This window comes from Mytilus edulis, chromosome 8 (genome assembly GCF_963676685.1).
Source record: "Mytilus edulis chromosome 8, xbMytEdul2.2, whole genome shotgun sequence".
Classification (NCBI taxonomy): Eukaryota; Metazoa; Mollusca; class Bivalvia; order Mytilida; family Mytilidae; genus Mytilus; species Mytilus edulis.
The window spans coordinates 436285-451466 of NC_092351.1; the positions used below are offsets into that span (position 1 = coordinate 436285).

Below are 15182 nucleotides of genomic sequence, written 5' to 3' on the forward strand. Positions count from 1 at the left end.
TGCGTTCAACATAATCGTTCCAAAGTTGAATTATCAAGTAAGAGAACATCATCTATATAGATGAACGTAAAGTTTAAGGATAGTGCTAACTTCCCATTATTTTCCTATAATTCCAGTATGAAGTCAGCTCATTTGAGTTGAGGATCAAGTCGGAAAAAAAGGGATCAGATTGTTCCCATGGGAATGCCGATTGTTTGTTGAAAACATGTCCTCCAAACGTAACAAACAAACGTTTTTGTTATCTGTAACAGAAAAGAAGGAAACATTATATGAGCAGGACAATATATACACAAAAAATATAGTTATGTCAATAGTTATCAAAAGTACCAGGATTATAATTTAGTACGCCAGACGCGCTTTTCGTCTACATAAGACTCATCAGTGACGCTCATATCAAAATAGTTATAAAGCCAAACAAGTACAAAGTTGAAGAGATTATATGACATTATTTTTCAATATTCAACAAGCGGATCTAGATCAAATGTGCCCCATTCGTTGATAGTTAGTGAAAGATTCTAATGAGTTTAATGTTGCATATTTTACTAATCATCGATTCAGGCTTTCAGTTTAATGATAGTGCTAACTTCCCATTTTCCCCCTTGAAAATTCCTGTATGAAGTCAGCTCATTTGAGTTGAGGAACAAGTCAGAAAAAAAGAAGGCACAGATTGTTATCATGGGCATGCCGATTGTTTGTTGAAAATATGTCTTCTTAACGTAACAAACTAACGTTTTTGTTATCCGTAAAAGAAATGAAGAAACATTATCTGAGCAGGACAATATATACACAAAAAATATAGTTAAGTCAATCTTCATTTGACTGCTTATCGAGTTTAATTGTCATTATATGACTTTATTTTTAAATATTCGCCAAGCGGATCTAGATCAAATGTTGCTCCACATCGTTGCATGTTTTTATTAAGTGAGCGATTCAGACTTTTAGTTTAGTTTTATTGAGCTTGCTGTGCACTTGAACTTGTTCATTTTTGAAGCAGTGTGTCCATTTATGTTGACTTATTATATTGCTTTCATTGGTTTAGTCTTGAACTTTTTTGAGTCATACCCTACACATAGCATTCTGTTCGTCACGAGAAATTATCTCTTTTGAGTCATACCCTAAACATAGCATTCTGTTCGTCACGAGAAATTATTCATGTGCTGTCATGCAGATCTGCAATCACATAACAATACATAATGGTTGACAGATTATTGTCACGTGTGCACGTGATTGTTTCAATTACTAAACCCTCTGAGGGTTATCTTAATGTTGGTCGTTTAGGGAACTTTCTGTTGTCGTTCAGTTCATGACAGACCTTGGAAAATATGTTTTATTTGTTCACACAATTTATATTTTTCATTGTGAGGGACTAGGAGAATGTTCACATCTAGACATGGCTTATATTATTTGCAATGTGTTTTTAGATTGAACTTTAACAGAAGAAAGACTTCACTAGCCTAGAAATCATCGCTTTTGTGTAGAAAAACAATGTGAAAACAAAAGTACATAAACTGTCATCACAGAGATATGGACATGAGAGTTGTATACCAAATATCATTGACTTAACATTAGGAGTTAATCTCAAATTAAGCAAAAGTTTCAAAGTCGATAGACAATGACTGAGAGGGCGGGCCTATGGAAATGACATGTGATAATGCTTATACAACTGAATACAAATCAACATTGGTCTATTATTAATGGTTCCCCTTGAACTTACCTTATCACAAACTAATAAGGTAACTTTTTTAAATTCAAAAGACCATGACTTAGGGGGTGGAGCCAAATAATCTTCGTGGAAATGAGATATGCCAATGCCTATACAAGTGCATACCAAATATCATTGACCTACCACTAGTGGTTCCCCATAAACTGACCTTTCTTTTGAGTTTGGGTATAAACATTCAACACAAAGCTCTGCCCCAGTTGCCAGAGAGTAACATATATGGGTCTCCTTCCTAAAGACAAAATTTATATAACAAACAAATAGTATCATTTTAATTTATTTATTTCATCCTTAATATAACAATGGCACATAAATATTTAATTATGGACGGTTTAAATGTATACACATGTGTATAGGGACAATGTTACAGCATGTAGATGAATCTAGAAAAGACATCTATTTCAAGGTTATATATAGTCTCTTGACTGTATATAGAAATTTAAAATTGTACTGATAGTTACTGTCATAAAAATAAAGAGATAACCATAATGTACATAGAAAATCAGTTCAACACACATAAACGATAATACATGGAAAATGCTGCAAAAATATTAGAGTTGTCAAAGAGTAATAAATAGTAAACAGAAGTTTCAAGGTTTAAAGTGATATGTGTAACTGAGTATAAAACATAAAATTGTAGGAAAAAGTAGTTGTAGAAATGTATTACTAAAATCTCATATGAAACAGAATAAGAACCTGAGCTTAATTCAATTAAGAATAATATTTGTTTCAGATTAATCTCCTTTTAAATAAGTTGTAAAATGCTATCTCACTAAGTTCTAAGTCTTAAGATAATATTAAAGCAATGGATCCTTTTAACTGAGGTAGAATCACATACATATAAATTATAATACTGAAAGTTCCCAAAACTGAGTATACTGTGTGTAAATATAATGCTTGTTACCAATGTTAAGTTAGAGTCTTTTAGAAGCATCTGTCCATATATGAATCATGCATCTTTGAAACATATGATTAACCGTCAAAAAAAATATATGTAAATGAAGATGTGGGGTATTGTTTCAATTAGACAAGGAAAAAACTCTGATGACATCTTGAGAGCAACATACTGTCTTCAACAAGACAGGTGGTTTTACAATATGTCACGCTCAAAAGTCCATAACCTAAAAGAAAAAACAATAAATGACCTGCATGAAATATATATATATTTCCAGGAATGACCTTGGAATCAATTAGATCTAGTACACTGTAAACTGTTTCAAAACAAAAAAAATTATGGTTTTTGTTCATCACCAGATGACCTTTAAATAAGTTTAAATAGGTCAGCTATACTGAAAATATTATTTGATTTTGGACTATTAATATGTCAAACATGATTCATATATGGAGTATATCTTCAAAACGATGCTGCTTAAAGTTTGTCCCCAAGTTTGGTTTAAAAATTACAAACATTTAAATTATGATCTAATCTATTAGAATGTGGAAACTTATAAAACAATAAAATTCATGGCCATTTTACAAATAAATAAAAGCAACAACTTGATATGATAAAAACAAAATATAAAATGTATAAATTCTATATCACATATGTCTAATAGGTACTATTATCAAAACACTTCTATATGTTGTATAGATATCACAAGATACAATTTAAAGCAGCAATAATGAAATAAAATGAACACAATTCATATATCTGTACCAATTATCTGCATACATGATGGTCCGTCATAATAACTGGGTAAAGTTAAAACAGTGATGATCTGTCATAATAACTGTCTACGGTCAAAATAGTCATAATGATGGTCAAATCATTACCCAATGTGGGGATAATTTCAAATTTTATCATGTACCTGTTTATCAAAATGGCCACAATTTGGTTCTTAAATAGATCACTTTCAATAGCCACAAATTGATGATATGTTAAAACAATTTCTTTAAAATAAACATCATTGGATTCAAAACACGCATATTTTGGAGATGTTTTCGTTAAACGCTGATTCAATGGACCTAAAAGCTTCAAAATCTTGGCCATATCCTAGGATCAACATATTCCAAATTTTCCATTGTTAGAATAATAAAACTCCACTACTACATTATGAAATCAGTTTTTTATCAAGAGGAGAGGTGATTTTTGGCTTTGAGTGCTTCATAACATTATCACTAATTCTACAGATAGCTCAACATAAATAGCACTTTTATTATTTAAATAACTCTCTTTTAATAATCTTAAATAAAATGTCTCCAGTTCTTCAAATCTTTGTTGAGGAGATTTTGTGACTAAAAATAAGATAAAAAAGTTATTTTGTAAGTATGAGATCACTTGAAGTTTCATCCTTTGGAGATACACGTGCTTTTATCTAAATCATGAAGTGGTTATGCTCTTAAAATAACAAAAAGAATAGAATACAGTGTATAAGTTTATGACACTAAATCACATCTCATGGGCAAGGGAACAACATTGTGATTACTTTTCTTCATCTCACAGTCACAGTCAGGTTTTAATCATAAAGCAAAAACAATCACTTCACTGTAATGTCATGACAGTCTCTACATTGATACATTGGTTCTAGTGGTAGTCTTGACGTCAGGTATGCAGACAATTGTATACATCATATTTCAGACTTCAATCAAATGTTTGATACAAATCAAAATTGAATGTAGTAAAATAAATACTAGTATATAAAAGTATTGATATGTATATAAAAGTGTATACCAGATTTTCTCTCTTTTGTTAAGGTATATATCCATGTTAGGGATCCTAATTTATGTTCCCTACATTCTTTTGTAATCTGTATCAAGCCACTTGATTTGACAATATTATTACAATATACTTTGGTAATATATACTTATAGAAATGATATTCTCCCTCCAAACATCAGTCTATGATCACTTCAATACTATCATACAGTGAAGGCTGTTACAAGTCCAAAAACTGAAGGTCAGATAAAAGAGACAAACATTTCCTATTTATTGTTAAACTTTGATTCTTTCTTTTATAATCTCAACATAAGTGGTTCATAATATAGTATCAAAATACTCAGATTGTTTGAATCATAGAAAAGTTGATAAATTTACATATTTTCACTTTAAATATGGTGATGTTACTGTTATTGTCAATCAAATTACCAATGCTTGACCATCTCCTAATAATGCTGTACTTTCTTTCAAACAGAAAATAACTTGACCATTTTCTAATGGAAAATAACTTGACCATCTCTCAATGAAAGACAGCTTGACCATCACTTAATGGAAGATAGTTCTTGACAATCCCCAACGCGAAGATAGCTTAACCATCTCCCAATGAAAACCAGCTTGACAATTTTCCATTAGAATTTTTAGGGGTTTTGTATTAAAAAAATTAATCAGTTTGTTTTATTTCTGTTAACAAAATTTTGTAAATTGGGTCAGGCATTAACAAGAAAGAACAATTTTATTCGATCTTACTAATATTCCTTTCAGTGAACCAATGAAAAGGTGACTTGAAACAGCCTTCCTTCCATCATTTGTCCTTGCTGAACATTTACTCTCCTTCGAAACATATGATGAACATTTATGTGTTGTCCCTGCCCCTATAATCGATGTGTGGTTTGCCCTTTCCACTTTTTAAAGGTCTTAATTCCCCTGGTTCTCGTGGTGAGTAATAGTCTTGATTATCATCTAACACAGACCCAGGCCTAGATAACCAGCCAGGTCTAAGGTCCACCCCTGTAAGGCGTGTGTCTGATTCAGATTTATTGTGATGCCAAACTTGGTCCATCCCTGTCAATGTTGATTGATGGGTATTTAGATGTAGTAAATGAACTCCAGATGATTTTTGTAATGGTTGTAATCGAGGATTCTGTAAAGTAAAAGAATAAAGGAATTCATTATAAGTATAATCATTGGTGGTTGATTTTTAGTAAATTTATACCAATGTTAATACAGGAATTATAAGGTAAGATACTGCATCAAGAAAAATGGTCAGTCACTCCTCTAAACCTGTTATGGATATTCATACACAAACATGTTAGATTTGAAAAGCCCCCTCATGTTCCAACTCATCACTTTCAAAACTGCTGACTTATATGAAATCAATCTATTCAAAAGTACTGAAGAAATTTGTGACAAAATGTGTTTAGTTCCTTCAACATATTGAACAATTAAAAACAATTCAATATGAATTCATAATGTCCTTTAGTACTGTAAAATCTCAGAAAAGATTGAAGGAAAGTTTGATGGCTTGACAAAAAGTGTATGTAATATGGCCAAGAATCCTATTAAGGAAATATCTTTCAATCTTAAAAAGACTTTTATCATTTTTTGTTAGCATCTTATGTAAAATGTTTGATATAAACATTTTAACAAATCAAGAATGCCACTAAAATTCTGTACAAGACAAGAGTTCAAATTTCAAAATAATATCTTTTCAAAATTAGAGTTCGTTTGTGTCCTCATATATAAGGTTTATCACTATGAGCCTTAATCCTCACCTTATCTATTGGTGTCTTTGTTCGTTTCCGTAGTGATATTTGTTTGCCGTATTTACTTTCATACATATCCTTAGACATGTAATCTCTGTTTTGTAGAGGTTCTCTGGCAGATATCTGAGCCTCACAAGAATCCTCATCCATCTGCTCAAAATCTATCCGACTTGTTGTCCGTGACGGATTAAAGCGACTGGTTGGAGTTACTCTTCCCATGTTATCATTGGCTAGTATCTGTAAAATCAAAACACAAATACAGTCTACAGAAAGCTAGAGAATTGTTTTATGTTCTAGTAACCTATCTCCTTCTCCTTTAACTAGTAGGGCGAAGGGGCGATATCTTCCCAAACATTACGTAACAGTGACTTTCCTTAAAATAACAAACTCAGTTGAACAATATCAGTTCTAAAGCACAAAACCAAATTCAATGCACATGTTCATTTCAAAATATAAAATTCACATTAATATAAACTGCAGAATTATTATCTCCATTTTTTTACTCCAGACACCATATGTGTCTTACCTACTTTTTTCTGAAGCGTTACTGAAGAGAAAGCAATTGTCAAAATACTCATCTGACATGGTAAAGTGCAACCTTAAAGATTATAAACCATCAAATGAAAATGAGGGACACAAAGTTCTCCCAATAATTACTACTGTTATTTTTAGGTCAAGAAAGCTAAAGAGGCCTGTCACAGAAAACAAGATAACGTTCCAATTACAATAATTGCTGATACATCCTAAGAATTAAATTGTGATGAATTTCACAAAAAAATACTTCAATCATAAAGATTCCAGTAAAAGTATGATCAATTTTTATCTAGGATTTTTTGTAAAAACATCGTGTTTATCTTTGTTTTTTATTGTACTTCCTTTTCTCAGTCTTGAGTATTCACTTTCTATTTGTGTTTTTAGTCTTTGCATATTTTTTTCAGAGGTTTTTGTTGTGGAAAGAGAGAAAATAAATACCTGTAAAAATTTCTTTTTCTTTTTTTTCTTTGCGAGTTGATGCATGACAGAACCTGACTGTAGTTCCGTGTTCTCAATAGGTCGCCTAAAAATAAACATTGGTAAATAGTTGACAATGTAAAATTTGCCTTTCTGTCATGAGATATATATTTGCTATGCTATGTACCTGTGTGTTGTTTTTGGTGAGCCTGTGACTTTTGTCACATAAATGAGACATAGTGATCCTACTTTCCCTTATTGTCATCAGCATTAGCCTCGGTGGCGTCCACAAATATTTACTCTGTCGTTTAAGTTTTTTAAATTCTAATAACTTTCTTAAACTATCCTGGATTTCTTCCAAACTTGGACAGAAGCTTGTTTATGATCATAAGATAGTATCTAGAAGTAAATTTAATAAAAAAAAAATCTGTTTATCCATCTTTTACTTTTAAATGGACTTTTTCTGCCAGTTAACATTACATTCACTCTGTGGTTAATGTTTTTAAAATCTTGATTACTTTCTTAAACAATCCTGGATTTGTACTAATCTTGAAAAAAAGCTTGTTGTTTATGATCAAAAACTAGTATCTAGAAGGAAATTTTGTAAAAATATATTTCCTGTTTTTCCATATATTACTTATAAACGGACTTACTTTTTCGTCCAGTTAACATTACACACAGTCTGCAGTTTTTAAACATTTATTAGATTCATAAACCATCCTGGGTTTTTACCAAACTTACACAGAAGCTACTTACAATCCCAAGATACAATCTAGAGGAAAATGTTTGATAATGTTTTCCCCATTTTTGTTGACCCTGCAACTAACAGCAAAAGTAGACACTGGGTTTTGCGGCACCCTCAATTTTTTTATATAGATTATAGACCATTGGTTTTCCTGTTTTTGCACTAGTCATTTGTGGGGCCCTTTATAGATTGCAGTTCAGTGTGAGCCAAGGCTCATTGTTGAAGGCTGTACTTTGACCTTTAATGGTTTACTTTTTACAAATTGTGACTTGAATGGAGAGTTGTCTCATTGACACTCATACCACCGCATCTCCTTATATCTATATGTTAGTTGTGTAAATAGGTACCATGAAGTCTCTTGACCATAAGTTCTATTATTATAGGTTGTCTGTGATGTCACTGGTTCAGGGTTCAGGTTCATGTACTTGGTATGTGATCTAGCTTGAACTGCCTGATTGGTTGGTTCTCGGTGGAAACCAATATCTAGAACAAACAATAAACCATAACATTATGAAGCCTTATAAAAACTAGGACAAGGAGTTTAACATACATAACATATCTGTGTATTACATACTAGCAATAAAGATATATTAAAATTACAAGTTTTATATGACTATCATAATATAAAATTCAACAGCAACAAAATATCATCAATAAATCTGTGAAAAGGGTAGTATGTCAGATGTCAAATCTGCTCACCCCTCCCACAAAAGGATCAATGTGTCCCCCTTTTTACCCCTATATTAAATCCAAAAGAAAAATAGGGATAATATAAACTCCTGCAGAGATTTCAGTAATCTGATTTCTTGCTTAAGAATGACACTTGTCCTATAAAGTACATGCATATATATATCCGGATATTTCTTCTACAGTTTTACAAAAGAGAACTAATAATTAACTAAATGACTTTAATGAAAGTGACTACAACTATGATCCTATTATCATAAAGCATGTGAAATAATGTTTGTCTGTCAATATTTAAATTCTGAACTGATAAGTATGGATGCTATACAAAAACATAACATAAAAAGTGTATATAGTATTAATCTCTCATTGATATACTGTACAGCATTCGTTCCTCGTATTCTGTTTACAGTATCATAAATCAATATGGTTTTACATGTTGGTTCTTGTATTTCAAGAATCATTATAATTATAAAAGGTTATCTAACATGGAAACGCAATATTTATGTAATTCCTTAAATGCAATTTATTAAATGACTGCAGGCATTAATAAATGGTCTCTGCTAATTCTATAAAGCATCTATCAATATGTGGTGCAAGATAACAGAGACTGGCCATGTCATATCTGATCTATTAAAGCAAAGCGTCAACATCAAGAATGGAGAGAGCATCATACAGTCAATATATAACTGACTACTACATTTTATTGTAATCACTAAAAATTTCTCTTCTATTACAGGGCCTATTTACATGACTGTAGGTAAATAGCTTAAAGATCTAACCAGAAATAATTAAAACAAAAATCTACAAATGTAATTGTTGTTGTTTGAATTTAACATTTGAAATCAGAAAATTTAACTCTGATATACAAAGTAACCTTTAACACCAGAAGATTGACCTCTTGCATTACACTTAGCCTTGAACAATAGAAAATTGAACTAACAACAGAGGATTGACCTCTTGCATTAAACTTAGCCTTGAACATCAGAAAATTGAACTCTGACATACAATGTTACAATGTAACCTTTAACAACAGAGAATTGACCTCTTGCATTACACTTAGCCTTGATCATAAGGTAGTTGATATCTGACGAACATATAAACATTAGCACCATAAAACTCTAAATCAAAATTTACAAAGTATCAGAATCAGTAGTGCTATGAATTATGTTTCATGTATCTTTCTTTTGTTATATGTCACATAGTCATTCTCTCTGAAATACATCTAAAATCAGTATCTCAGAACAGCTTATCCTGGAGATAATACATCTAAAATCAGTATCTCAGAACAGCTTATCCTGCCCATATGGAGATGAAACTTTTATATGAGGGCCAAACCAATGGCTCTTAGTCTGTAAAACTGACTTAGAAAAAGACATGTAACTTTATCACAGGGTGAACATTGAGCATTCTCAATATAAAGATAAAATACAAATTTTACAGAAAGAGATGTGCCATATATTATATAGTAAAGAGAACTTCTAAAAATATAAGGGATGTATCCAAGAAACAGAATATTAAATTCTCCCAGACAAAAGTGTTAAATTAATTCTCCCTTGCAGTAGTGTTAAATTTATTATCCCCACTTCCAATAACTGATTGTAAGTCATCATTCAATAGTTTCTCCCTCTTTCCTTAGATACATTTCATATTTACCCACAATGCTAAGTGTTACAGATCCTGAAATTACCAAATAAACTACTGTGATAATTCATGGTTGATATGTATATCATTGATATTACCCAGGTCTTTGTTAACACATGTAACTCAGAATTACTAAAAAAACTAGCTCTAATTAATAACATAAAGTTTAGTAAACAATCAACATATGTTAGCACAAGAACATTAAAAGTAGTATGTTAGTACCTTCAGCACTTAACTCCTATTAACACTAGTTATAATGTGGATAACTGGAACACTTAACTCCTATTAACACTAGTTATAATGTGGTTAACTTGAACTATTATTTACACAATAAGTGTAAGGTTAAACAATGTAAACCACAAACTTATGTGTACACAAGTTTATACAGTATTAACTTGAACCACAAACTTATGTGTACACAAGTTTATACAGTATTAACTTGAACCACAAACTTATGTGTACACAAGTTTATACAGTATTAACTTGAACCACAAACTTATGTGTACACAAGTTTATACAGTATTAACTTGAACAACCAACTCTAGTGTACACAAGTTCATACAGTATTAATTTGAACAACCAACTCTAGTGTACACAAGTTCATACAGTATTAACTTGAACAACCAACTGAGGTGTACATAAGTTCATACAGTATTAACTTGAACAACCAACTGAGGTGTACACAAGTTCATACAGTATTAACTTGAACAACCAACTGAGGTGATCACATGTCAATACAGTGAAACTCGAACAATCAACTCTTGTGAAAACAAGTTCATACAGTCTCAACTGGAACAACCAACTTATGTGTACACAAGTTCATACAGTCTCAACTTGAACAACACATCATGTGTACAAACACAATAAAACATGAACATCCAACTCTTGTGTACACACATTAATACAGTATTAACTTAAGCAGACATGCTTTGACATGTGTATCGTAAACAATAGTTTATGAACCCAGAAATTAAACAACTTATTCCTATTGACTCATTGATAACAAATTGAATTAATTCATAAACTTTAATAATAATGGCACAATGTATATATTCATTTGGAAGCAGTCCTGAAAATCTAAACAAAAATATCTATATCTGATAAAAATATCTAAGTTCCAATAAAGCAAATCTACAAAGCACAATCACATAACATCTATTTTACTAAAAATATTGACGTCATGTGATCTATCCCATAATCCAATGTTCCTAACTGCACAAAAACAGAGAGTAGAACAAAAAAGAAAAGGAGTGAAGAATTTCAGATCAATACTGTGCATAAAACAGACCACAAAATGACTTCTTTTTAACATTCTGAAATAGGGATGTTACTGAAAGGTCAAATCTTTAATTAAAAGACAAAGAAAGAAAAAAAGTTTTGCAAAATGCATTGTCTGATATTGAAAATTATCGACAACTTAATACAATATTATTTATAATGTATAATACTATTCTCTTTGAAGAAGTCATTGTTGTGAACAAACATTTCTTATACCTGGTGTTGGACTTCTTGGTGAAGTATATTCCCTCATTGTTACACTCCCATCTAAATAAACATATCACCTATTAAATATGTGCTAGTCCAACTTCATGTGAAATCTTGTGTAAAAGCTGTGAAACAGTCTATTACAATGATTGGTCCTCAGAATATAGAAGTTTCAGTCCCTTTCAATAAGCTCTGTGACAGAACTTTATAGACCTTGTCAACAAATGACAGTTTAGGTTATGTAACTTAATAGCAGATAGGACATTGCTGATTAATTTTGCTATTAAAAGTTTGTCTATTTTTAAATCAAAAGTGTTCAAGATAATAAGTTAGAGTTATGGATAGTTATTAGGACAAAAGATGGTTTAGTCCTTTAGTATTTTTTTTAGATCTTCTTTAATTACTTTTTGTTTTTACTGTTTACAGTTAATGACTATCTTTTAAATTAATCAAAATAATAAGCATAACACACTGATTTTTGAAAAATCATAATTCAAGTGTATCAACTTCAATAAAAAGTCTGAACTTAAAGTCACATTGGTATTTTTAATATTTGGAATAGCCAATCAGTTTCTGGATTTTAGTCTTTTTATATCTATTATAAAGTTGGCAAAACCACAAAAACTAGTAAGAAAATCTTCATTCTAGGACTATAATTTCTTTAGAGATAATTTATAAAGTGAATAAAAGATAATTCTTTACATTCTTAACAATTAATGCTTGTCACATCCATTAAAGTTTTAAAGTTACCACATAACTACTTAAAATTTACAATTTTGTAGAATTTTGGCCATGCCTGCCATTGCCTTTCACACCAAAATTGTGGGGAAGATGTTTGAATAACTGACAAAGCCCAGACATGAGCTCAAACGGCCCTTAAAGGTTAAATGAAGTGAACCCTATTAGCTTGTGAATTGAACATGCACATTGAATCAAATGTACCTCTGTAGCTAGCCATTCACCAAGCTGACATTGGAGTTAAAACAAATACACTCTTTACGATGTGACTTTCAAGCTAGCCATTCACCAAGCTGACACAAAATGTATTATAAAATTAAACCTAGTGTTTTAGATCTGTTAAGAGCAGGAGGCTGGATTTGTTTTATAGACACTGCAGGCTGTGTACCTCGAGCTGTCTGGATATTCTGAACATTTTTCATTATAAGAATTTCACGAGCTTGCTGAAGGTTGTCGTCTATTAATACAAGAAGAAATAGTGAAATCAGTTTCTCTTGGTAGATTAAAATTCTATGTTTTTGTAATGACAACAAGGGACTCAAATGGTTGCATTCGGCTTCATTTTGAATTCATAACTACAACTGTTTATTAATTTAAATACTGTCTCTTTAAAAACTCTTAGTTAGGTTCACAGAACCTCTGAATATATTACTTACAAATAACTTGTCAATAGAAAACTGACCTGTTGGTTAAAATCAGGTGCTACATGTAAGACATCCTTATTTCATTAGTATTATTCAGGAATTATGTCACTGTAATTTATTTGTTATACAGGAACTAATAATATCTATATATGGCACTAGAAAAGTAGCAATTAAATCATATAAATCATATGAGCAAAATAATCTAGGAAATAAATTAGTTAAGGTTTTTTGATAATTCTAATTGGACAAAAAAAGATAATTTCCCGAGTTTAACTGGTTCCCCCACCTACCATAGTACTGGTTCCTGCTACGTTTGTTGACCTGCATCCCATTCCCTCCATAGTTTATAAAGCTACTCTCTCTATACTTGGACTGTTGTATGTTTGTGTCTTGGTTCTGCAACTGAAATCAAATAAAAAATTAGTATTGAAGGCAAAATAAACTATAAAGTGTTGTTGGGAGTCCTTGCTGTTCTTTATCTTAGTCATAGTGAGGTCTTCAACACCAAGCAAAACTCTCACTGCAAATTATTTATAATTATTGTATGTAGTTTGGACACTGGCTCTATATATGTTGTGGAGACACAGTTGTGTAAAACAATAACTAAGTGCTATTGAGGACTGAGTGCAAAGATTTCTTTATACAGTATAAACTTAAAATTTGTAAACATCTTTCAAATTCCTGCATTTTCCTTTTAATTTTTTTATGTCAGGATGCTGACGTTATTATGCTCAGTAAGAACCATTTGTTTCATGAAGTTCTTTAGACTGATTGTCATCAGATTGACCTGGTCAAACAGTATAACTCATTCATAAAAAAACAACTTCAGATTGGTGTTTTAAGAGAAACTAAATACTTTAAGAATGTTGGAGTTATCTCCCATTGTCCAATGACATCATACGCAATGTAAGAAAAACAAATTTATAAACGATATACACTGTAGGAAGAACTAATAGATATTCATGAAAAAGAACATCTGTAATTTGTGTAATCTAGTAAACTCAGTATCTCAGTTTGTTTTAATTTGTCTCCCTCTGAGAAATAGAATAGAATGCTTCATATCATATGGCAAAGATGTCATGCTTTTGAATGTACCATGAAGAAAGTGAATATGTTTTTTGTTTCTTTAATTTTTGAGGTAAGAGAATCCTCCTTTGCATTGAACATGTAATTACTTTAGCATCAGATAGTCTGTCTGTAATTGTCTGTATAAAGGATCCCTGGTGTGGTTTCTCCTTCTTACGACCTAATGTACTTGACTTTATTCTTTGGAGTTCTTCTTGCATAGCTTTGTCTAAGAACTGAAACAGAAAAAAAATGTCAATATTTTTAAATCTTTTCATTTCCATGAAAATTTGGTTTTGAAATTATGCAATTTCTAAGGACTAAATTTGCAGCTCTTCTCTCATGTGAGTAAAATCTTGGATGATTGTGGCTGTTAGATATTTTGGGGTTTTGATGCTGATCAATGATCATCAATTTTGCTTTACCATGTTTTTTTTATTGTATCCTAATTATAAAAGAGACCTGATGATTTTTTTTATCAGTATCTGTCTTTTATATTCTATGTACCAATGTATCAGTATGTGGACGGTTAAGTCTATAGCTATAACGAAACAATTAGACTATTGTAATATAATATGTAGCTTGAGGATATTGGTTCATATCTAGATCTTGTAAAGTACAAATGTCTGAAATCCAGTAACTAGTAAATCCTATACAGTCAAGAGTCTTGACAATACTATTTGACCTAATCGAAGTTTTAAAAGTAAGCCAAGGTCACAAGCTCCTTCCATCTGTTTTGCCCATCTCAATATTTAACATGTATTGTGAAGCTGGAATTTTAACATGGAAGGCTTATCTTATAGTTCAATACATCTACATAGATAGTACATGTCAGATAAAAAAAATCATTTTATAAGAAAAGGAGACAGACTAAATATACACATCAAATGTTTACAAAATGAGGAAATATAAATAGGAAAATTGTGGAATGAAACAAATAATTGCAAACAACTAAATGTATGTATTAAACAAATAGTTTCAGATGTAGTATTAAGAAAGTTCGCTTGTCATGTTTTGGAATTTTTGTCAGATTTTTCAGAATCCTCTGGTTTTATCGATTTGAATGTCTTAAAAAAATATTCCCATTA

General features: G+C 31.1%; 1 protein-coding gene across 22 annotated transcripts in view; it reads right to left on the reverse strand.

The window, feature by feature from the left end:
- Positions 1-1986: 1986 nt before the first annotated feature.
- LOC139484554 (cyclin-dependent kinase-like 5) overlaps positions 1987-15182 on the reverse strand; it is a 54092-nt gene continuing 40896 nt past the window's right edge. For 5 of the 22 annotated variants that reach the window (XM_071268286.1, XM_071268287.1, XM_071268288.1 and 2 more), the window contains 7 exons: positions 14205-14330; positions 13320-13431; positions 12708-12842; positions 8182-8317; positions 7111-7195; positions 6148-6375; positions 1987-5516 (listed from right to left, as the gene is read on the reverse strand). In XM_071268286.1, the coding sequence (XP_071124387.1) occupies positions 5229-5516; positions 6148-6375; positions 7111-7195; positions 8182-8317; positions 12708-12842; positions 13320-13431; positions 14205-14330 (1110 nt within the window). In that variant the 3' untranslated portion in view covers positions 1987-5228. Of the gene's footprint in view, positions 5517-6147; positions 6376-7110; positions 7196-8181; positions 8318-10174; positions 10199-11656; positions 11708-12707; positions 12843-13319; positions 13432-14204; positions 14331-15182 lie in introns of all 22 variants that reach the window. The other 17 variants (XM_071268290.1, XM_071268291.1, XM_071268292.1 and 14 more) reach the window with 5 other exon arrangements.